Here is a 25,354-nt window from a genome sequence, read left to right as displayed (position 1 = left end):
CTGTAAAATAAGAGTATGTTTGGACAAATCATATTAGCCAAGGGGAGCGAGGAATCAAAGTATCAGCAGTGTCAGTGGTGAATATGAGCGAGAGACAAACGGAAGACGAAAACTGAACAAAACCAGAAGGTGTAAATGTTCAGACAGAGAGAGAGAGAGAGAGAGAGAGAGAGGGAGGGAGAGAGAGAGCGATGAGCTGGTTAGAACCGGTTTATGTAATCTATGTGTGGAGGCCTGCACATTTACCCCCATATCAGCGTAATGACCTTCACCACCTCAACGAAAAAACCAGCTCATGAAGGGCTCTGACAAAATGATGCAACTCACACACTATGGCCTTTACTCAGTCTCATTTTAAGTGAACGTACAAAACCAAACGGTCCGGAAGGAGTTTTGAGGTGCTTGCACTGCTCGGTTTCAATCTAGATTAATCTGTAATAAAGACACGCCCCTGTAAATTATTGCTACATGAACAGATTTCAGTCTGAAACTATTTGAAGTGTTGTTCCTACACTGACAGTTTTTTTTAGGACCCAGTTAAAGAAAAAGATGTGCTTCAGGTGAGCCAGTCTGCAAATAAAGCCTTAGCCGGTGGAGAAAAACACACTGACCCGATAGTTTCAGTAATAACAAGCCAATAATGTATTACAATGCATATGTATATGTATGTATCATAATGCATAACACTATCTAAGGAGACATTTTTCTGCATTCTGGATGCTTTTTATACATTTGGATGATAATACTTCAAATCGAAAGGCAACATTTGTGCTTTGAGGTATGCTGCTTTTAATTTAATGACTTATTTAGCCATGTTATATTGGTTTGTGAGTTAATATGTTATCTGTCCGTATTGAAATGTGCGTCATTTTATTGTTTCTGCAGTGCTTGTTCATGCCTGCATGCGTGTGATCTTACATCCATAACCCGGCAAGTGTTGCACACAGGTGTAGGAGTTCTATTCTGCACTGTCGCACCGAGCGGACGGTTAAGTTGGAGAGGGTTGGCAGGGATCTGTCCTCATGACAACCTCCTTTTTTTGTTTCAGCATGCACGTGTAAAATTGTTTGCTATGTTAAGAAAGCTTTCAAGGTGCAAACTTGTGTCGCTTGGACTAGAGTGTGTCAGTTTATGACCATAGTCTGTCTTTATTGTCGGATGCAGTGGCCTGTTCTTGTCTAATCTTCATATAATAAACCATTAAAGAACTGTATTCCATTCAGGACTTTGACCGAAACGGCAAAATCAAAAGACTGTAGTAAATAAAGTAGATAAGAGGAACTGTGATCACTTGTATGCAAATGGAATTTATTATGAAGTATCTCTGGAGCTTTTCAAGTCTCGGTTATGAGTAGCTGTAACATAATTTAACACTTTATTAAATCTAAAAATAGAAAACTCCTTTGAGGGGGAGCCAGCAGTGACTGCTGACCCCACAAATAAATATGTTTGCCCACATTTTTAACAAATTTACATGTTACACCGTGATTGTTGAGTGACGCACGGACAGCTGGGATGCCCTCCGTCTGTTCTTCTTTAATCAATTAGACATTCACTTGAACACAACTCGAGTTTTCTGGTCACCCAGCAATAACCTGCAAGAGAGCGACAGTTCAGTCAGTAAGCGGGGTTCACAAGTCAATCCCAAGGCAGTAAGAAAAGAGGCTCCAGATATGAGGTGTGAAGAATCACTAAATGGCTAAGGAGGCTATTTGACTGTTAGAAGTAGCTCGTCTGAAATAATACGCAGGTAAAAGGTCTGAAGTCCAGTGGAAAAGGAGGAGGGACGCTGCTGTTGTTGTCAACAACTAAGACAGATCATTTTATCAGGTTTAAAGCACGCTCTTATCTATACACCTGTCTATCTACCTATGTTAGTCAGCTACATCGATGACCTTTCTGTGTTGTGTGTGTGTGACATTGAGCATTAAACTGGAAAGAGGCGATTCTTTATGTTTTGACCACTTTTCTGCTGAAAAATGAAAATTCCTCAGTGGGGCCCAGCTACATTTAACCTTCCATTGCATGGGTACCTAATAAAGCACGAGAGAAATATTCTAATGTGTGTTTCTTACATAGAAATATTAATATAATATAAAGCAGGGGTGGTTGGTAGATCATGTAATAGTGGGAAGTTCCATAAAATATAGTTTTTTTTTCTCTAGAAACACTGTTGTATTGGAAGAGACACAGGAGAAACCTAATCCGACTTACACCTTTTTAAATGCATAGTCCAGTGTTTATATAGTGAAATGAAGAGAAATCAAATTGTAGTTTGTAAAAAGGATTATCTTATCTTATCTTATCTTATGTCAATGATAACTTTGCAATTATCGTCACATACTATATGGACGATACCACTGTGCTTTCGCTACCTGTAAAGTTTCTACAATATATGATTTTCGAGGAAGAATTTATTGTTTACTGTCTGAAACTTGAACGAATGACAAAATATGAATAAAATGAATATTTTTCCCTTTTAAACGTAAGAAATACGTGCAAAGCTTGCCTCAGAGTAGCCTGCTCTATTGCTATGATCCTCAGTTACATTCCCTTCCATATTCACACATAGTTGCCACATCTCAACAAATAGATTTCATATAATTTTACTACAAAAAAAACAAACTAATGACTGGTTTAGATGATGAAAACTGAAAGTTAATTAACCCCAGGTAGCACTTCTATTTTTTATTTGAAGTGATTCTTCAGAAATATTGAAAAATGTGTCAATTTTCATGACTATATCGACGGCGTCGCATGAATGTAAACTAACATTCAGGTGTGGTTTTAATGTGCAAATGTTCCTTACACAGAACTCAAGAATTGTCTACCAACATGCTAACTACAGAGCTAGCTAGGAGTCATTCTTGCTAGATTCAAAGCTCCTCAGATTTTGACTTGTTGTGTTTTGTCAAATCATCTGACTATTGTTTTTAACTTCATGCCCTTTCCTAAGGTTTCCAAGGCAACTTCCTAGGTTTCCAAAGCAAAGGACCAATGTTTTTTGGTTTGTTGGGAAAACGTCAAAAAAATCCCTGAATCTCGAAATTGACACACACAACTACACACACCTGATGAAGCTGACGGTGAGCAGTGCACCACAGATTGGTCCGACCCAGTAGATCCAGTGATGGTTCCAGTGACTGGCGGCCACTGCAGGACCGAAGGCCCGGACAGGGTTCATACAAGCTCCAGACAGCATTCCTCTGAAACAACAGTCGGCACATTAACACCCCACTTCTCGTCATAAGTGTCAGCTAATGTCAACATGACACGTTGACACATACAAGCTGCTAAGGACTAGCATATCTAAGCATCTTAAGACCAACATTTACAGCTAGCTTAATGCTATAATAGCTAAATGCTATCTGTAAATGTCTGTAAAAGTATGAAAAAGACTTTCTATGCTGTCGCAGTGTCTGTATTTTTAATGTCCTGGCCTCGGCCCTGGTTGGGAAGGGGCGCAGTACAACATCATTTCTAGCAACACCCCCTGGTTCCTGTTGGAGCTCTTACCCGGCAAATATGTTGGCTGTCACGGTGAGGCCGATGCAGAAAGGAGCCCATGGTGTTCGAGTCTGGCTGTTGACGGCCACCATGCACACCACCGTGGTGAGGATCAGAGTTAACATCACTTCTGATAGTGTGGTTTTACCAAGATCGCTAGTTAAGCTGAAGGCACCCCCAAGGGACGAAGTGTATGAAGTAGAGGGATACACTGCCTTAAAGTAGAACAAGCAGAATATATAATTTATAAGATTAACTTGACTGGAATACATTTTCAAGCCAGCACAGCATGCCAGGAAATCAACTTTAAATTGACTTGATTAAGCGTTGCTAAAGATACCGGTTGTTTAGGGTTTTAAGTCAAAATCATGTGAACAGAAGTAACCATAGACAGTCACTGGTTCGATTTACTGCTGCAAGTGGAAAAATGTGACCACACAAAGAGAAAATTAGGAGATAAAATTACATTTTACCTTAATGCATCAAAATAAGACAGTATTCTGACTTAAGTCAACATTTAAAGAGATACGAGTCGAAGGCGTGAGATAACTGATCATGAAAAAAAATCAAAATGGAGAGAAAATTAGTGGAAAAAATTAAAATAAGTCACATTTTGGTGACAAAACAGACATTTTGAAATACTATATCTAGTAATTTGTTTTGACTTTTCGAGTATTTATTTCAGGAAGTTATACTTTTGATATTAACGCAACACTTTGGCTTAACAGGTAAAAATCTGGAGATTAATCAAAAAAATTAAACTTGCCTTACTAAGTTAACATCAGGAGGAAACAGATTAGCATTTTTTCTTGATTAAAAATTTGATACGGTAAGTGAAAAACAACTTTGCCAAAAGCTTTACCTGGAGTATTGTCTTTTTGTTTTTTTTTTAAACCATCTTTTATTTGGGCATTAATGGGCTTCCATACTTGTTTCTCACCTTTGTCAAAAAAGCACCAATTACGCTTCCAGCCATCTGGACCAGGACATATGGCAGGAGAAGAATCAGCTCCATCCCACCGCACATGTAGATGCTCATAGACACCACAGGGTTAAAGTGCCCCCCACTGCAATGAACATAATGAACTTTAACCCGTGTCTCTCTCATTCAAGGCTTTCTAAAAACACATGTGAACTCTGACTCAAACTTCATACACGTCTTTCGCTCTGCGTGTGATTTTGTGTCGAGAAGTAAGTGCAAACCATCACACGTCAGACTTTTCTAATATTGGAAAATGAATCTGATCAAAGAACATCAAGCATTTTAAAAACACACAGCAAAAGTGAACGTCGCCAGTCTTTACCTAATTTGCCCAAACACCTTGATCAGCACTCCCACCACCAGCCCATGTGCCAGAGCAGGCTGGATGAGACTCGCGTCCGTGTTCCCGATGACTGATGCACACCCCACGAACACAAACAGGCTCGTCCCAAACAGCTCGGCCAGGCAGGGCTGCACGTACTGCTCATACATGCTCCTCTTGTTGCTTGTGTTGCTCGTGGCTCTCTCTTCTGCTGTGCCCATTTCAGTAATCGTGAACACCTCTGTCTTGGTTTCTGGCCCTGACATATTGCCTTTAAAACTTGGTGCCCTGTAGTAGAGTTGTTCCTCTCGTGGACCGCAGTCTGCAATAAGTGGACTGATGAACGTACAGTTGTGTATATAAGCCACTCGGAGGATGATACGTGAGGGACACACGCACATCCACGTTTTGTGTTTTTTTTTTTTTTTTTTTGTTGCTCCCACGCCCCTCCTTCCTACAATTGTTTTGAACTCCCAAGATTGTTAATCATGGGGAGCTCATAAAACGTCAGGAGTTATTAAGTGTCAGAGAACATAACATACACACACTGATAAGGCTCTTCTATTACTCAACAGTACAACGGCAACACGGTGACATATGCATATGACAGACACTATTTCGTTGGACCACCTTTAGCTTTGATCACAGCACGCATCCGCTGTGGCATTATTTCAATAAGCTTCTCCAATGTCACAAGATTTATTTCCATCCAGTGTTGCATTCATTTTTCACCAAGATCTTGTATTGATGATGGGAGAGTCTGACCACTGTGCAAAGCCTTCTCCAGCACATCCTAAAGATTCTCAATGGGGTTAAGGTCTGGAGCCCCATGAATCCTGGCATTGTCATTTTGGAATATGCCCGTGCCATCAGGGAAGAAAAAATCCATTGATGGAATAACCTGGTCATTCAGTATATTCAGGTAGTCAGCTGACCTCATTCTTTGGACACATAATGTTGCTGAACCTAGACCTGAGCAACTGCAGCAACCCCAGATCATAGCACTGCCCCCACAGGCTTGTACAGTAGGCACTAGGCATGATGGGTGCATCACTTCATCTGCCTCTCTTCTTACCCTGATGCCCCCATCACTCTGGAACAGGGTAAATCTGGATTCATCAGACCACATGACCTTCTTCCATTGCTCCAGAGTCATGTCTTTATGCTCCGTAGCTAATTGAAGCCTTTTTTTCCAGTTAGCCTCACTGATTAGTGGTTTTCTTAAGGCTACACAGCTGTTCAGTCCCAATCCCTTGAGTTCCCTTCACATTGTACATGTGGAAATGCTCTTACTTTCACTATTAAACATAGCCCTGCTGTTGTTTTTCTTCGATTGGATTTCAATAAACGTTTAAGAGAGCTTCCTCGAAGATGATGGTTCCCCACCATCCTTCCAGTTTTTAATAATGCGTTGGACAGTTCTTAACAGAATTTTAGTAGTTTCTCCAATCTCCTTAGATGTTTTCTCTGCTTGATGCATGCCAATGATTTGACCCTTCTCAAACAGACTAACATCTTTTCCACGACCACGGGATGTGTCTTTCAACATGGTTGTTTAAGAAATGAGAAGCTACTCATCTTGTTGCCAGCTGAAACATAATCACCCATGCAGGAATTATCCAATAGGAGGCTCATACCTATTTGCTTATTTAAGTCCAGGTGGTGACTTTTTTTTTTTGGCCAGGAAGTGCATATAGCATTATGTATGGAATGTATTTATGTTTATACAGTATTAATATATATTGTATAAACATTATTCCTATCATCCATTAAGCACGTCCCAACGATATAATAGGCAGTAACTGGACATTTTGTCCTCAGAGGTGATGTTTTAGAAAAATGGGCAAGTGCAAGGGTTTGAGTGAGTTTGACAACGCTTCAACGGATCAGGGCCGTTTTGGCAGCAAAAGGGGGACAAACATAATGTTATGCCTGATCAGTATATAAGTGTAAACTCTCCATGTATACGTATTTGGTGTTTTAAATATTGACGCAGCCATTTGTTTTTGTGTGGTATACGTCCTTAATGGCTAAATATATTTCTGTACTTTAAACAGAAATTATTTGTGTAATTAAAAAAAAAAAGTCGTTAAACTGCGAATTTCGCCGTCAGACGAGGGTCATGTGATACTTTCATGCTTTTGTATGAGAAAAAACTTCCTTCTGTAATTAAACAGCGTTGGGATTCACAGAGTAATCTTCTGTGAGAAAGGCTCACGCTATCTATAAGCAGAGTGCATAGTCTACTATTACAACTATGTACACTGAAGAATATGCTCGTACTACTACAGTAAACATGTCCCTCCCACTTCAGATAACCCCATGACATTCTGATATAGTCCAATGTATTTTTATTATTATTATTATCATCATTTAACTGCACTGAATCAGCATTCATCAACAATAACAATAACAACAATAACTAGTCTGTCATGTTCTCTTTGCATGGGTCGAGAATGGAAAACATTTTACAGGCAAATCAATCTGTATGTAATGCATTTCTTGAAATTTGGCACTGCACGCATGTACATTGTGAAAGAAAACGAGTCTGATCAATAAATAAAATGAAAATGGCACATGGAAACCAAACAAGGGCAAACGCATTCTTAAAACGTCAAACCTTCTTTATTCTCCAACAAAGCTGAGCAGTTTGTCTTTTTAAGTGATTGTGTGCCTGTGAGCAAATTAATGAAACAAACGTGATCCGTTGGTATTTCAGAGTCAGTGTAATGACAAACCTGTTCACAGTTCTCCAGCGTAATCGCGTCTTATCTTCAACACGTACTGGGGTTACAAAGGACGCTCGTTAAATCGCATTCCGCTGATGTCTGGGCTTTTCACAGCAGAACAGCTCCCAGATGAGGACTGGATGGACAACAAGGGCTTCCTCTTTTCCAATGTCTCCTTACACAAACCATCTTCTACTGTTGACTTTGGCGCAAACACTTGAGAAGCATGTCCAACAGCGGAGCAGTCACGTACTCAAAATGCCAACTGTGACAGACCTGAGGAAACAGAACATGACCTGTTCTTGTAAATGACTGAAGCAGACATCAAACAGGGCGTATGGGTGGAAATTTAAAAAATTTAACACTTATGAGTAACACAAAATGGGAAGCAGTGTTGCGCAATTGTAGCCACAGAGAATCCTGGAATTGAGCAGTCCTAGCTTCGTCGGCATACCACAGATCATGTGTCCATTCATTTAAATGTATCATTAAGTGTGCATTACCTAGGTTGAGTTTATCCTTGGTGGCCCAGCAGATGCTGTAGTGTTGAAGAAGTTGCTGCAGCAGTTCCTTCTCATCCAGGAACTCCAGACTCTCAATTCTGCAAGAAATAAGTGCAGTATTTCAACGCAGAAGGTCTTCCTTATCAGAGGGAGGTTATAATACTAGGAATCATGTTACCAGTCCAATCAGAACAAGAATACCTCACGTAACTACCCCAGTCGGAACAAAATGGTCTGATCCGACCCGATAGTAAGGAATTTTAAATCGGATTGTTAATCGCTTTGATAATACATTCAATTAACACACCTGGGCAAAAAAAAGTCGCCACCTGGATTTAACTAAGCAAATAGGTACAAGCCTCCTATTGGATAATTACCGCATGGGTGATTATCTTTCAGCTGGCAACAAGTTTAACCCCAGTTTAACCCCAACTGATGTAATGAGTAGCTTCTCATTTCTTAAACAACCATGTCGAAAGACACATCCCGTGGTCGTGGAAAAGATGTTAGTCTGTTTGAGAAGGGTCAAATCATTGGCATGCATCAAGCAGAGAAAACATCTAAGGAGATTGAAGAAACTAATAAAATTGGGTTAAGAACTGTCCAACGCATTATTAAAAACTGGAAGGATAGAGGGGAACCATCGTCTAAGAGGAAGAAATGTGGCCGGAAAGAAATCCTGATTGATCGTGATCGGCGATCTCTTAAACATTTTGGTGTCATCAAATAGAAGAAAAACAACAGTAGAGTTCAGGACTATGTTTAATAGTGAAAGTAAGAGCATTTCCACATGTACGATGTGAAGGGAACTCAAGGGATTGGGAATGAACAGCGGTGTAGCCTTAAGAAAACCACTAATCAGTGAGACTAACTGGAAAAAAAGGCTTCAGTTTGCTAGGGAGCATCAAGCTTGGACTCTGGAGCAATGGAAGAAGGTCATGTGGTCTGATGAGTCCAGATTTACCCTGTTCCAGAGTGATGGGGGCATCAGGGTAAGAAGAGAGGCAGATGAAGTGATGCACCCATCACGCCTAGTGCCTACTGTACAAGCCTGTGGGGGCAGTGCTATGATCTGGGGTTGCTGCAGTTGGTCAGGTCTAGGTTCAGCAACATTATGTGTCCAAAGAATGACAGGGTTCCCACTCCTAACCTGAAATTATTTTCCAGGACTTTTCCAGGACATTTTCAGCTGCTACAGAGACTTTTTTTGCACTGTCGGGGAACATCTGTCCAAAAATTGCTGAGATGTCAGAGCTGGAATTGAATGAATAGTGTGACTTGACCATCTTGATTACCCAGGAATCTCTGCTTCAAACACAGCTTGACTTGTAAAAAATGCTAAGCTTCCTTGTGTTTCTGTACTATAGCCTTGTGCTGCATTTCCATGACTGACACTTTCAGTGGCTGTTTGTGGTTCTTTGTTGGTTGTACAGCTACTTCCCTCTCCTGTGTCTTTTGAAGTAGCCCCCCTCATAAAATCTTTAATTCGTCTCTCATTCTTTGATTGTCCAGCTGTCTTGGTGTGGCCTTGCCTTCGTGCGTGACTCTTTAAAGCTGACAAACCCATGTTGCCAACATCAGAAGACTTTCTACAAAACTTGCAGTATGCCCTTTGTATATCTCCTGACATCTCTCCGAGCCAGTCCCTGAACTGGGGGTCTTCCATCCACTCCCTTTTGAATTTGGAATGTCTTCCTGACATTGTCACTCACTCCGGTAATAAGAGGACAACACAAACATTTGAAACTGTCTATTACTGCCCATTTTTTGTTGTTTAACACCCCGGCCCCCCCCCCCCCCCCCCCACACACACACACACTGCACTTTATTTTCTCATCCCCAGCCACCCTATATCCATACCTGTGTAAATAATTTTGTCCTATTTTTATTTAATGTGTGCCTTAATATGCAATACTTTTTATTTAACATGTACCTCTATTTTATTCTATTTATTATTACATTATATGTAAGCCACGGGTCCAACAAATATTTTGTGATCCAGCATAATGACAATAAAGACTCTCTTGACTCTTGAATAAAGTCAAATTGACTGACTGATAGCTGTAATGCCAATTTAGCCATGTTAAATCACATTCATTTATGCTAACAGTGGAAATAAAAAATGCCAGCAGTTCAAATGAACATGTAATAGGGTAGGCTACTTTAAGTTTTCACTGCCTACTTTTCTAAGGCTGCCCCTATTCCCTGTAGTGTCTGTGCACATCTCACACTGTTGACTTTCAACTACTTTCTTTGGAAATTAACGATCTTAAGTTGAAATGAAATGAAAACTCGTTAATCTCTCTCATTTCTTCTCCCCATCTATCTGTGCACATACACAGTATTTTAATACAACAGAATTCCTAAAGTTGTTTTCATTCACTTATTTTCTGTCTCTATTGTCAGACAATAAAGCAAGGGTGAAATGCTGAGTGACACGTGGCCCATTAACCGTTAATTACCTCGAAGCTCCCGCTCTGTTGAAATCATAAATATGTTTAATCTCACTGCGGTGAACGACACGCCCACTAATAACTTTCCACTGCTCCTCCGCCTGTCACTCAATGGCAGTGGTGGACAGTAACGAAGTAAATTTACTTGAGTACTGTACTTAAGTACAGTTTTTGAGTATCTGTACTTTACTTGAGTATTATTTTTGGGGGATACTTTAACTTTTACTCCAATACATTTGAAGGACAAATATTGTACTTTTTACTCCACTACATTCCTGTTGATGCTCTCGTTACTCGCTACTTTTGAGCTTACGTCAGCTGATTATTTTTTTATTTAATTTTATTTTTTTCAAAATTCTGAGAAAATAAACTGTTTCTGCTGATTCGCTGATTCGCTACGTCATGCCGTACAATCCATACAATGCTAGAGAAACACCTGGAGAAACTCCCACCGAGCACCCGTGGCTTTATCACAAACCCATGCTTGAGATTTTTTCCACAAAAACCGATTTGTTTCAGTTTAAATGTTTGTTGTGCTTACCGCAAACAAATTATATCACGGCCTACAAGAACTCGTCTTCCAACCTGAAAAAGCACGTCGCGGTATGTAAAGTAGCTACTGACGTTAGCTAGCTTAATGTTTGTTAAATTGCTGATGAACATTTTAAACGTAATTGTATGAGCTTGGAGAGAGAGAGAGAGAGAGAGAGAGAGAGAGAGAGGGAGAGAAAGAGAGAGAGAGAGAGAGAGAAAGAGAGAGAGAACGAGAGAGAGAACGAGAGAGAGAGAGAGAGAGACTGTCTGCAAGAGAAAGAGAGGCTATGGATTGTAGAGTGGATTGTATAATGACAATGAAGCTACTTTCCTTTCCTGTATTTCCTGAAATACTTTTTGAATACTTTTACTTAAGTATTTTTTTAAGCAAATACTTTAGTACTTTACTTAAGTAAAATTTTGACTAAGCTACTTTTACTTGTATTGGAGTAATATTTGACAAGGAGTATCTGTACTTTTACTCAAGTACTGAAGGTGTGTACTCTGTCCACCTCTGCTCAATGGAGGACAGAGAGGAGCCTGTGGCCGCGGAAGAGAAAAACCTCACACTCGCCACGGACCAATACTAGCGACACTGGCACTTTTCAATTTACCGTAGTCCCGAGTTTTGTCTCTAGGCGCGGGGTCTGAAAAGTCGCTAAAGCCTGAAATTCTCTGCTAAAGCTCGCGACAAAATCAAATTTGATTTGCTGGTAGTGTCACGTGGGGGCGCTGCGCTGGCGAGAAGCAGAGAAGCCCTGTGCCGTATGTTGCCCAGAAGACATGCATGTGCATAACTTTTAACCCGTTTGCATTCGCTCACAAGGCAGGGGGAGGATAAATAATTTTCCAGGATAATTTAATAATTTCCAGGATATTTGACCTTTTTTCTCATTTTCCATATGTTTTCCATGAGTGGAAAATTGTTCAATTATTTTCCAGGTTCTCCAGGTTTTCCAGGACGCGTGGGAACCCTGTGAATGCAACACTGGATGGAACTAAATCTGGTGACATTGGAGAAGCTCATCGAAACAGCATGGTTATTAAAGGCCCTGATAACCATGCCTTTGCTTTCGACTAGGAGGCAGTTTTGAGGAGTTTCTGGGAAGGACATAAAGAACATAAGGCGGCAAAACAAAGGCAACTGGACACTTTGAACTAAGTGCTATGATTTCAGGTTAGTATCATGGCATTACGTCATATGAATTTCAGGTTGGCACCAGCCACAGATGTTCTTAATAACAATCTCAACGCTAAAACCTAAACTAACCAGTCATGCAGAACTGAAGAAGCCACCTGGATGAGTGGAGAAACGTCTTCAAGAAAACTCCTTAGTTTCTGCTTTATTTTCTTAGAGACTGGAAATCTCCCCTTGTAATGATGAACTTAACCTCAATGAGTATGGAGTGATTTTTAAGCACATACTCCTCTATCAAATGATGGTAACAACTTTCCAGCTAGCCTTAATGAGATACTAATGAGCTTTGGTTGGGATTGGGTGATGTTAATCTATATTACCTTGCCACATCATCTTGAGGGAGCATACTGTAGACCGTCATCATATCTAGGGCATCGGCATGCTCCCAGCCAGTCTTCAGAAACCGCTCCTTCTGCAAATGTTACATTACATTGTTTATAACACAGTAAATGGTATGATGTCTGGATCTTCTATAAAAAAAAAAACGAACTCAAAGGAATAACTGGCCACACAACTTAATGTTTTAATGTGTGTTTTTTAGCTTACCTGAGAGTCCAGAGATTGGCAGGCCTCTACACCTGCCAGGGTGCACTGGCGACGCTGCAGGTTTTCGATCATCACCTGGCCAAATCGATCACTCATGTTTACCTGGATGAACAGACAGTGTTGACGCCGTGAAGCCTGTTGTTCTCTTCAGAAATGTTAAACTATTGCTCAGCCTAAAGCACATATACCATTTCTTTTTCCCAAGATACACACTGAAGAGAATAAAATGCCTTAGTTCTTTTACATGTCTGAAAGCCACTGCATGTACTGTATAATGGTGAACATTTAAGAACCACCTAAAATCTGCAATAGTTGCTAGACTGTAACTGACAACCTGATTTTCACCTACTGAGAATATACACTGATCAGCCACAACATTAAAACCACTGACAGGAGAAGTAAATTACAGTGACCATCTTGTGATAATACAATGTTCTGCTGGGAAACGTTTGAAACTGGCATTCATGTGGATGTTACTTAGACATGTACCACCCATCTAGACCAGACCAGGCACCCCCACCCCACAGCAATGACACTCCTTGATGGCAGCAGCCTGACACAAGCACACACACAAATACGCTTTAGGAACAACTTAAAAACATGAAGAACAGCACAAGGTGTTGACCTGGGCCCGTATTCCTAAAGATTCTGGGAATCCTCTCAGAGAGCTCCTAACTTAGCCTAAAAATCCCTAGCTAGGAGTCTTAGCTTAGGAGTGATTCCAGAAAATTCTCAGAGAACTCTGAGCAAGGAATGGACAGAAACTCTTATCTTAGTGAGGAGGTGTGGTTGAACCCGTTGCTAGGTATGAGTCATCATTTCAAGAGGTGTGATTGGTTGATCCTAAAAGCTAGATAAAGATATACTTTTGGTGATAATTGGCCTAGAATGGACTTAATAATAGAATCTAATCTCTATGAAGACTGTGGAATATTATACATAAAAATAAATAAATAGTAAGCCATACTTACTATTTTATCCTACAAAATGTGTGAAAACTCCCACTTGCACAGTATTCACATGCTGATAGTTCTATTTATTTGCTTCCATTCATCTACCATGCTGGTCATTTTTCATCATTTGGTATTAACAAGGGTAAATTGGCTCAGCTTTCATCAATTTCTGTGATTGCTAACCGGCCTAGAAGAAGCAGTGTTGGTCAGCGTTCAAATCTTCCACAAACCGAACAGCAATGGAGAAGAAATGAAGTAGGAAACCCAACTGGACAGAGGAACGGTGTTTGCTTCTGGCTCAACTGGTCAATGAGAATAAAAGTGTTTTGAGACGTAGATTTGGCCTCAAGTCATCACTGCTGCATTGTTGCATTTTTGCATTTTTCCTGTTGCTAAATACCTCAGTGTTGTGATGACTTTCATTTCCGGTGATATTGCGATTGTAACAAGCTTGATTGTCATTCAGTGTTTGGAGAATATCTCTCCTGCCTCTTCTTTCAGCCATTTTCTCCTCTGCTTAATAAACTCCTAAGCCTCCTAAAAGTCCTCCTCCCTGCTCTTAACAGATCTCACCTTAGGAGCACTCTTAAGAGCTAAGATTCTTTAGGAATACCTTTTATCTTTACTAGGATCTACTACTAACTTTGAGAGGAAATTCTTAGAAAACATCATGATTCTAAGAATTTTCTTAGAATTTTGCCACTAGGAGCAAATCTTTAGGAATACGGCCAAATTCACTAGATCCCAAACTGATCAAGTATCTGTGGGATGATCCACAGAGACCCCTCCCCTCAACCCATAGGACCCAAAGGCCCCCACTAACAACATTCTGTTGCCAGACACCACAGGACACCCTCAGAAGGCCCATGTCTATTCTCTGATCAGTCACAACTGTTTTGAGGACAAGGGAGACCTACACAATATTAGGAAGGTGGTCATAATGCTATGCCTGTTCAGTGTATAAACAGAAATGCAAAGGCGTATTTATAATAAAATAAAATTGTACTGTACTATTCTTGCACCATTTACCTGTTCGTAGTTGATGAACATGGCCGTGTGAAAGGTTTCTGCTGCCCAGTGAACTAAGTTGGAAGACTGGGCCGGTGTCATATAGACCAGCACACACTCTGACAGGAGCAGCGTGGGTAACCTGGAGGCGAGAACTGCACATTCAACCACAACATTTTTGGACACACAATTGTGCTCTTAAGACTACTTACACTATCAAATCAAATAGATAAAGCAGACAGACACATTTTAAGTCCAGCCTTTTGTATTGGCAGACAGAAATAAATTCAGATATTTAAACTAAGCAGCCTTCTAAAAAAAGTCTTGTTCTTAGTCAAAGGTGCTCCCGAAAAACTTAGGTTAAAAAGTTTGAGCTACACGCTGTGGTCTGTTGACCTGAACTTCTGCCATAAAAACGTCCTATCACACCTGCGCCATCAGAAAATTCAGTTTTATCCACCACTAATTCTTCAATGCAGACAAACATTAGACATGGAGATCCACAAGGTTGAGTTCTAGGACCAATACTTTTCAAATTATACACAATTTCTTTCTGAAGTATTTATTTAACATGAGCTGGGTTGTGTTCAAGGTTTCTGACCATTAAAATTTAGTTCTTTCCTTGCCACTGTCGCCTGCTTGCTCTGTAAAGTGCCTTGAGACAATTTTGTCTGTAAATGGAGCATTATGAATAAAATTCTACTGAAATTTTAATTGAACCACTACTGCTAAAGAGATGCTCCAGCCAAAATTTGTTAAGTATCAATCACTTAGGAGGATTAAAAGGTAAATAAAACATATATCAATCTTCACAAAGAACTGCATTTAAGGCACAATAAATCCCAAAAGTTTCTAAATGGAATACATTTACCAAACCTCAAGTCTCATGCTACCACCCTCCATGAACTAGCAACGTTTTAGCAAAACTACAGAATGTCATATCATTCAAGTTTGCATGAAGTTTAGTGTTTGATACTCAACCCATACATTTTGGGTGTGGCATCCTTTCAAATCAGGCTGCAGATGGCAGGCATTCATATGCATTACAGCTGTTCAGGCTTTCTGTAGAGTGACTCTGTTATCTACAGCTACTTACAGTGAGAAAACAGAGATAAGCTCCAGTTCTTGGACTTCTACAGATGTGCTAAGAAAACAAATTACTATTGACGGAGCACAGTGCAGGCCTTATTTCATTGAAATAACACTGACCACAGGTTAACTTTCTTGAAAAGCTCAGCAGCTTAGCATGACTGACACAGAAAATGATCTTGACATGAAGCTCAACAGCGGATATCACGTACTCTGGGTTAAGCTGGAACTTCTTTAGTTTTTCATCTAAATTCGAGATGTCTCGGAGGTCTGCTCCAATGATACAGTAGCGATCTGAGTCAAGGCTGTGGGCATCTGAAGAAACACAGACAGACATTTCGAAAGAGCTTGTGACAAATGAAGAATATCTGGTGGTATTAACATCATGGTGATTAATGATAAGTGCAACTTTTGTTGAGTACCTAGCAGTAAGGAATCCGTTGAGTGAGTTTCGATGATGGGTTTGGACAGAGGAGGCTTTGTCCTAGTCAAAGAAAATAAGTTCATTACCAGTAATAATTAAAAAAGCATACTATTATAATTTATCTACATCTAATAGACATGTATAATTTAAACCATAACAAAACCATAACATCTATAGTAAAAATATGTTTCAGTTCTTCTACACCTGTCAATGCTGAGATCTCTCAGGCTCTGGCTCCCCCTACTGATCTCTACCCTACATTACCATACCAAAGCCAGAAGGTCAAACAAAAAAAAAAAAGGCACTTTTGCTGTTCAACATTGTTGCATATAGCTATAAATTAGAATATACTTGTCCTAAGTTAAAAAAATTGTATAGTGAAAAAGTGTCACACAATGAAAGCTACCAGAGCTGTCTTACTTTATATTGTGTATTTTCCTGGCCACAACTGTTGGAAAATCTACTTCGAAGAACTTCCGAGGCAAAAGGTTTCCATCCTATAACAAACACACCCTTGAGATCAGTGCATTGTGCATTGCAGTCAAATGAAGTGAACAACATACAAAAAGTCACTGCAGAATAATCTGGAACACATTTAGGCCACATAGCTGGCTGCAAGGTTGCAAACCTTTAGTCTCCAAAATGTGGTGTCCAGTCCCGCTCCCAGGTTGATAATTTGGCAGTCACACTTTGTTTTCCTTATAAATGCATCTAGGAGATGGTTCATTCCCTGAACGCGGGCATAGTATCCTGTGAAATCAGATAAGCAGGAGTCAGATAAGTAAATAAAACACACAGGCGTTTCATTTCTCGTAATACACTGATCGGCCACAAGCTTAAAACCACTGAAATGTGAAGTGACTAGTGGCGTAGCCAGACTCGATTAAGAACAGGAGTCTGACAACACGCCATTTAGATTTAATTATGGGGGCATGTAATACTCTGTGCAATGGTCTGCTGGTAAACCTTGGGTCAAGGCATTTGTGTGGATGTTATTTTCATACATACCACCTACCTGAGCACTGTGGCAAACCATTCACGTGACTTCATAAAGAATTTTAGATGTTCTCCAGTCACCAATAAACTACGCAATTACCTCTGCTTATGATTAACTTGCTACTCTGTGTGTGACATATAAATATACAAGATATGGTTGCTCTTATTAACAGGTACTGCTGAATGAAGTAGAAATGGCAGAATGCTTTAAAAGAGCAAATTGAACCACTTGCCTCTGTTGATTTCAGGGGCCTTCCGCTCTCCTACAGATCTCACAAAGTACTGGATATATGGATCCTTCCAGTAGCTTTTACTGGTCGCAAACCTAAAAACGTATTAGAAACTGTCAGAGAAGTGTCACAGCTATAATAACGCTCTATTAACCAAATTTGAAGATTAGTCACTTGAGGCGAAAGGCTGGTAATTAGAAAAAGAGTGACCAACATAGAGATTCATCTGGATCTTTGTCTGAGTTAGTGCTTAAATTGGTTGATTTACAGTCAGATCCACAATCTTCTTCTTTTCTTTTTTTTTTTTTTTTTAACATTAGAAAAGAATGATCATGAAAAAAAGGCCGCTCCTAATTTGAGGACAGTTTAATTAACATACACTGATCAGGCATAACATTATGACCACCTTCCTAATATTGCGTAGGTCTCCCTTGTCCCTCCAAAACGGCTGTGACTCATCAGAAAATGGACATGGGCCTTCTGAGGGTGTCCTGTGGTGTCTAGCAACAAGATGTTGTTAGTGGGGGACCTTTGGGTACTATGGGTTGAGGGAAGGGGCCTCTGTGGATCAGGCTGGTTCCAGCGCATCCCACAGACACTTGATCAGTTTGGGACCTAGTAAATTTGGGGGCCAGGTCAACACACTTATTTTATGTGTGTGTCTGTGTCAGGCTGCTGCCATTGAGGAGTATTATTGCTATGGGGTGGGGGTGACTGGACTGGTCTGGTCTAGGTGGGTGCTACATGTCTAAGTAACATCCACATGAATGCCAGGTCCAAAAGTTTCCCAGCAGAACATTGAATTGTCACAAGATGGTCAATGTTATTTACTTCACCTGTCAGTGGTTTTAATGTTATGCCTGATTGCTGTAGATACGATCTATATTTCAACATGTAACCAGCCTTCTGGGAGTGGACAGAGGCTGGTCAGAACAAAAACAGATAGATTTAAGAACAGCATATTGCCCTGTGCAGTAAAATGTGTAACTCCTAACTCCTCCTGTGTCTGTTATTGTTATTAAAATGTGTCTTTATTACATGTGCCTTTTTTATACAGCCAACCTCAGACCTGCTCAATGGGCTTCTTGTTTTAATCAATGACACTACACATCTATTATTTTGGCTTCACTTGTGAGGAGCCACCATGTCAGTCTATAAACAGTGTGTAACCTGAACGCATCTTCCTGTGTTAGTGGCCACAATTACAAACTCATATGTGAGATGTGGTCTCCTATTTCATTCTGACAAACTTTATTAGATTACATTTAGCCATGCCTTTAATGGTAGTTTGTTTCATGCAGCAACTCCTTTATTTTTCCCGTTGTCCTGACACAATGCATTTAAAGCCGAATGATTTTAACATTTAAATGTTTAACATCGCATCCTGCTGTTACCTTTTGCATGTGGTTGCGTCGTCACACGTCGCCCTCACTGCTTCATCGGCAGTATCCGAGTCTGTGAAGGGTTGCCGAGCTGCCATTAGTGATCCCTGCCTTTATGTGGTCAACATTGAAACTCTCGTCCACCTGCTTTCCCTTGGTTAGCTACTATTAGCTAGCTAGCTAGCTAGCATAGCAGGTGGGTTTATCTAAACAAACGGAAAAGAGGGACAAAAAAAACGGTGATCATATTCGAGCTGTTACAATCCTTGCAGAAAGTAGTCAAACTACGAGCTGGCGGCAAATAATGACTACCTAAGGAGGAAATAATATTGCTGAATCAAAATGTACGGAGCTAGAAATAAGTTGCCAGTTCCATCCGGAAATATATAACAAATACATCCGGGTCGTTTGGATTTCAAATTAAAAGCATTTAGAAACATCCCTTTTCCTCGCATAATTAATTCAGAAGCCTCTTAATACGAATGCGCAATCTCAGTAGTATCTTATTAGGAGAAATGTCAATCTTCAGGTATAATTTCCCACCACCTTGGAAATTAACCTGCGTGTTAAGGGGTTGCACTATTAGACTTTTAATCTGAAATCCAAACAGAGAGGTTTGTGTGTATACATTTACAACATCTGGGATATTGATCTGGTCAGTTAATCAGCAGAGGGGGTTGTTAATCAGTTTTATCCGCTTTGGTGTTAATAAAACTTCAAGGGCAACAATTTGATGTGATTAGTATCTCAGGTGTCTTCAAACTTGAGTCTGCCTATTTAAAGATTAGAAACAAAAATTATAGACAAGCATGTTAAAGGCTATAAAACCATTTGCGAGCAGCTTGGAGTTCCTGTGACTACAGTTGCTCATATTATTCAGACGTTTAACGTCCATAGGACTGTAGCCAACCTCCATGGATGTGGTTGCAAGAGGAATACTGATGGCATTTGAAGAGAAGAATAATACAAATGGCAACAGAGAACAGAACAACTTCCAAAGCGATTAGAGGTGAACTCCACGGTCAAGATACATCAGTGTCATATTATACCATGCGTCGCCATTTGAGCCCAAGTGGACCTCCTGGAGGAGGATTCAACTTCACACAACCTCCAACATTCAGTATTGGGTATGCTGCATGTCTTCAGTTTAAAAGCATGCGGGATCTTCTCAATATGAGCACATCAAAGCGTAGTTCAACATCCATATATTTTGGATGTAGACTTTATAGACTTTGACTTGGCTGTATCCCCACTGAAGGCCGAATGAAGTCCTGGAAGGTCCCAACTGGACAAACACTGAAGACTGCTTGGCATACGGAGAAGGGCCGAGGCTTGGCGACACCTTGTGCTTGGGCTGGATGGGTGGGAGGGTATTAGCAGTAGGCTCAGCTGATTATTCAGACATTTTCACATGTAGACCTGTAGAGCTGTTGGTATGTCAGGCCACATCACAAGACTCCACCTTAAAAAAGACTGAACAATGACACTGACTGTAAAGAAACCACAATCAAACAAACCCCATGCTCAACATGAAATACAAGCAAGACAGTCATATCTATATTTTCAATACCGGCAAATGTGTGCTAGACTTTAGGAATTACTTTTTGTAATAAAGGTACAAAGGCAAAAACTGCAAATATAAAGAGTTGTGAGTGTACACTTATTAATTAGTATGGGTGATCAGGTTATGAGCTGTGATATTTCTTATACTCTCCCTTTATCTCGCTCTGCCACTCCCTCTTTATCTCTCTCTATATCTCTCTTTGTCTCAATTGGCCTTTTTAAATCTGTGAAGTTGAATTTTTGTGTTACGAACTCTGTATTCAGCGTTTCTGTCTTTAGAATTTATTATGTAAATTCCTATAATCAAAGTTGCCCGAATCCATTTAAAAGGAGCTTAACTGAAAATTGGAGCGCCTTTGATGACTGAAGGTATATTGGCTTTTCTGATCCACTTTTGTTTGGACCAAAACCAGTATTGTACAAAGTATTAAGTATATATTTTTCTATTGCGTGTTTAAATGGACGAGGGTGACTTTGCATGATAAGGAAGTCAGTTTAATTTTAAAGCCATGATTATTACTGAATGAGTGATAAAATTAAAACCATGGGTAATTACCATCAATAAAATTAGAATTTCATAAAGACTCCACATTTTCCATTTTATATTAGCGCATATTGTTTGATGGCAAAACGTTGAAAAGTCTTCAGTGGTTATGCAGCCTCCCAAAAAAAATCTCATTGTTCACTATAAAATTGACACATTTCTAAAACACTTCTACATAAACCATTGCTGAATATTTGGTTTTATTTCAACATTTTTAGAGAGATTTAGATACAACTGTAGCGTTGTTGGTGTTCATTGGAGAATTAAAAGTATTTTAGATGTGTTTAATAAACCTAAATACTGCCGCCACAGGCTGAAAAAAAAAAAAAGATCAATAAGCTGGCCATGGTTCAGGATACACTGATCTGGGAGAGGCAGCGGGTCAGTCTACTGGATTTTTACACCATATCCCAAGAATCCCTTTCCTCTGACATTCACTCATTAGTCTGTGACTTCCAGGTCATGGATGAGATATCTGATCTGACAGACAGAGAGTGGCGGGTCAGATCAGGAAGTGTGATCTCAAGATACATGAGGCCACACAGTGCCAGGACATCCTTAACCTAAGACCCAGATTTGAGCTGTGCCTGGACCACGTATGTAAACATGGTTACAGTCAGAACTGCAGAAATCTTTAAGTGTCCTTGTGTTAAGTTGTTTCTTTGGTAGAAACATTTCATCCTTCACATCCTTTCTGTTCCCTTCCTCCAGCCCCACATCAGCCTCACAGCAGAAGAACAAGACCTGGGAAACATTGCAGCTGGACTGCACTCATCACTGAAATGCTTGCAGTAAGTCTGTCAGTTCACAGTCTCACCTCTTTGATTGGATCCTTGTCTTGCATTAAAATGAAATCATTTCTGTGTTTAAATAATTTCTAGGCAAGACACAGAGCTCACACACAGGCGCCTCTTAATTGTGGAGGACAAACTGGCCAAAAATGCTCAAGCTCTGGAGGCGGACCGGAATTGCCAGAGGATTTACCACAGTTTCCTGCCCGGCCTCGACACCAGGGTGGTCCTCGTCGACAAGACCAGGCTGTGTACGTCCAGCCCTCATGCCTACTTACAGTAGAGTGCCTTAGCGCTCTGCTGCCACCTGTGGCCTTTTCCATGTCGTGACCCATTAATAAAATACCTCACAGCAAACTTACATTTGTTTGAATCAGTATCTGTTTGTTTTCCGAATAATGGGGAATAAATGGTTTGTCTCTAAATAACTATAATATTGTATGTGCAATAGTGTACTTGAAACAACAAAACTGAATTAGATGTTGAACTAAATAAGATTAGATTAGATTAAACTTTATTGTCATTACACATGTACAGGTACAGAGCAACGAAATGCAGTTTAGCATCTAACCAGGAGTGCAATAGGCAGTAAGTGCACGTGGCATAAATAGTGTGGTATATAAGCAGTATGGTACAGGTTGTTTACAGCATATGGACAATATGCATATATACAGGAGAGTGAGCAGGATATACACAATGATTGAATGAGGTACTATGAACATATTATACATGGGTTTGTTTGTTAAATGTGAGTGTAGACTATAAACAGGAACTATAACTTTATTTACAATAAGGGAGATGGGCAGATGATAAATTAGGCGAAACAAGATATAGATAATTACAACAGTAAGCCGATTAGCATTTGCTAGGGTTCTTATTTTTAATATGCAATTTATATATTCTCAGCACGCCCTCATTAGTTCCCCTTGTAAAAATGGGGACTTTGGTAAAGGGAGTTTATAATGTAAAATGTACACCATATTGTTTTTTTTACAATTTCATTTTTCCAGTGCAAAAAAAGCTGGTGTTTTTTTCCTCCATTTTCCAACCATTTTGCCCTGGATCGTATGAACATATAGTCTGTCTATTTCATTCTGGAGTTGTATTCATTTTAATTTCTCATTTTCTGATCAATCATTTTTATTCAGCAGTTTTCAGGTTTTCCATAATTTCCATCTCCTTTAAATTGTTGGCCTTTTTGTTTTTGCTACGTTTAATAGCTATTTCTCTAATATTAAAGTACTCCCATTTTGCAATATTACTTTTTTTTTCTGAAAATGTTCTGTGCCATCAGTTTAACTGAATCTTGAAAGGTTTTGTCTTTAAGTAAATTATTATTTAGTTTCCAATATCCACGTAATTTATTATTATTTTATACACGTGGACTTAGTATTTGCAGTGGTCCAGCAACTTAACTAGTCTAACATAACACTTAAACCAACCTGATATCACCAGACCGTCCTCAAGAAAGTAAAGCAGGACAAATCATCCGAGTAATATTCAACCACTGTCTTTAATTGTCTCTGCTGCAACTCTTTTTCCATCGATGATCACATCAGGACCGCGCCAAGTAGTTTTCGTCCCCTCCTTGCGCGCTTTGTCAGCCAGTTTTTTCCAACATTGTTTCTCCCAATATGTCAAGTCTTCCGCGATTCGAAGCTTCTTCTCCTTCATCACAGGTGTGTTTAGTGAAGCTTTCCAGATTTTCTGTCTGAAGGTGTGCATAGTAAACTGAATTATCACCGGGCGTGGGCTCCTATATCTCTCTGGGGCGGCCGATTCGATGTACAGGGTCGACATAGCAGAGACATGTGGCCCAGATCTGACTTGAAGCCGGCACAGCTGGCGTTCAGTCTGCACTGGCATACGGCATGTGAACCGGACATGGCCCAGATGCGGCAAAGGCGGCACTGTCTTGACTCTGGCAGACAGATGTGGGGGGCGGGCCACTTGTGGAGTGTAGTATTCGGCCCACACAGGGTTATTTCTAGCTTTGTGGGGGCCCTAAGCGAGATGCTGTCTGGGGTATCCTCGGTCAGATTGCTTGAAATGTGGTCACTGTATATGATATGCCAACATACCAATTGTTAAGAAGGTCGGGGCTACTCTGCGGATGTTCCTCCAGGCACTGGAGAGAACCAACGTCTGGCAGTGGCAACAAATGTGGATCCAGGCCCATCTCGGCCTCATCAGTGGCTTTAATTCCCTGTAGGGTCTTGAAGACGATTTTCATCTGCTCCATGAGCATTTCTTGATTTGCCAAAATATTATGCAGGAGGGCTGTGGATAAAATGAGGAAGAAAGACAGATTCGACATGGCATTAAATACATGTTCAATCTAATGCAATCTACTAAAGTATATGGCACACAAGATAGTGTCACCATTCTTAAAGATGATCTGATAATCTATCTAATCTTAGCAGAGAAAACATGTGTCAATACTCACAAGTATGCAAGCTGGATGTCTGCTGTGTCTCACTGCTGGTGTGCCTAGGTGCATGGATCACAGGCTCAGGACTGCTGCGGCTGCTGGCATAGAGGTCACGGGTGCTGCGGCTGCTTGCATGGAGGTCACGGGTGCTGCGGCTGCTGGCATGGAGGTCACGGGTGCTGCGTGCATCCCTCATCCGGTCTTTATTCTGCTCATTTTCAATCAGTACATCAACTTTCTTTAATGCCCTTCTTCGGGCGTTGCCCCTTTCATTGTACATCCAAGTTTGTTTCATACCTTTGCTGAAGTTGACTGTGCATCAACCTGAAACAGACAAAGAATAGTCCAAATCACAAAATGATCCAATGTATAAAGACAATTTTTTAATTTATTATGAACAACGTGACACGTGTTTTGGCTTAGCTGTCAAAACATCATTCATTTTTATATCTATACCTACACAGACATTTTTATACTTTAACGTGGCTAGTCTGCTTTTCCCGCCACTCTGTACTACATGGCTACGCAGACCTCACAGTTAAAAACTGCATAGTACTGTGTAAACACAATTTGCTTGAAAATTCTTTATATAAACACTTCTTTGAAACAGAGGCAATGCAACACACTACAGCAACCGTGTTAACGTATTCACATTGAAATCAACCCTAACCCAAGTATCATTTTGTTTTCTTCCTTGCAACATTTCAGAAGTTTCCTTCAAATGTGATTAACGATTAGAGGGAAATACAGGTATTTGTTCCCTTTTCGCACAAATACTATTTTGATGTGATATTGATATTGGTTTAAGGGTTTGCTTCCTGCCAGAGGGACTGGAGAACAATTATTTTTTTATTTTTTTTTACTGATGTCCATAATTTTATGCGTACCACCAAGACCAGTAATGCCACTAACACAAATGGTTAAAAAAAAACGACTCATCTAAGGGGAGAGACCGGCGGCTGACTAAACCCCCAGTATGGGGTCTGATCAGCCCTGAGATGAAAGTGGAGATTTTTCTATCAGTGCTGATAAATCAGCTGCTGGCTTTCTCTTGCTCCCAGTACTCTTTTGTCTGCTGTAATAGTGGCCACGTCCTTCAAATGAGCCCAGGGACCTTGGCTGTTCATCTGGGTCATGTGATTGACCGACAGACTTTGCTTCGGTAAGAG

The 25,354-nt window shown here is 40.2% G+C and overlaps 2 protein-coding genes across 2 annotated transcripts; both read right to left on the bottom strand.

Moving 5' to 3' along the window:
* Positions 1–1,282: 1,282 nt before the first annotated feature.
* On the bottom strand, positions 1,283–5,940 carry aqp8a.1 (aquaporin 8a, tandem duplicate 1). The gene is made up of 5 exons (XM_084568203.1): positions 4,812–5,940; positions 4,448–4,574; positions 3,517–3,722; positions 3,072–3,206; positions 1,283–1,595 (listed from the first exon to the last, which is right to left on the bottom strand). Exons 1-5 carry the CDS (start codon positions 5,210–5,212, stop codon positions 1,553–1,555), a joined length of 912 nt encoding a protein of 303 aa, XP_084424329.1. The 5' UTR covers positions 5,213–5,940; the 3' UTR covers positions 1,283–1,552.
* Positions 5,941–6,838: 898 nt separating this feature from the next.
* On the bottom strand, positions 6,839–19,325 carry lcmt1 (leucine carboxyl methyltransferase 1). The gene is made up of 11 exons (XM_084567935.1): positions 18,869–19,325; positions 17,478–17,569; positions 16,877–16,998; positions 16,669–16,745; positions 16,247–16,308; positions 16,037–16,139; positions 14,757–14,877; positions 12,775–12,876; positions 12,549–12,640; positions 8,044–8,141; positions 6,839–7,816 (listed from the first exon to the last, which is right to left on the bottom strand). The coding sequence occupies exons 1-11, from the start codon at positions 18,952–18,954 to the stop codon at positions 7,794–7,796; spliced, it is 978 nt and encodes a 325-aa protein (XP_084424061.1). The 5' UTR covers positions 18,955–19,325; the 3' UTR covers positions 6,839–7,793.
* Between the last annotated feature and the right edge of the window lie 6,029 nt (positions 19,326–25,354).

Source organism: Chelon labrosus (genome assembly GCF_963514085.1).
Source record: "Chelon labrosus genome assembly, chromosome: 19".
NCBI lineage: Eukaryota > Metazoa > Chordata > Actinopteri > Mugiliformes > Mugilidae > Chelon > Chelon labrosus.
Note: the sequence above shows the minus strand (reverse complement) of the source record. Positions and strands in the feature narration are given on the sequence as shown.

Coding starts and splice junctions, on each gene's coding strand:
- aqp8a.1 (XM_084568203.1), bottom strand. CDS start 5,212: ATGTGCGTGTGTCCCTCACGTATCATCCTCCGAGTGGCTTATATACAC. Junction 3,723..4,447: donor TTGGTGCTTTTTTGACAAAG/GTGAGAAACAAG, acceptor TTCTACTTTAAG/GCAGTGTATCCCTCTACTTC. Junction 1,596..3,071: donor CTCACCGTCAGCTTCATCAG/GTGTGTGTAGTT, acceptor GCTCTCTTGCAG/GTTATTGCTGGGTGACCAGA.
- lcmt1 (XM_084567935.1), bottom strand. CDS start 18,954: ATGGCAGCTCGGCAACCCTTCACAGACTCGGATACTGCCGATGAAGCA. Junction 16,746..16,876: donor CCACATTTTGGAGACTAAAG/GTTTGCAACCTT, acceptor TGTTTGTTATAG/GATGGAAACCTTTTGCCTCG. Junction 8,142..12,548: donor CCTCAAGATGATGTGGCAAG/GTAATATAGATT, acceptor TATTTCTTGCAG/AATTGAGAGTCTGGAGTTCC.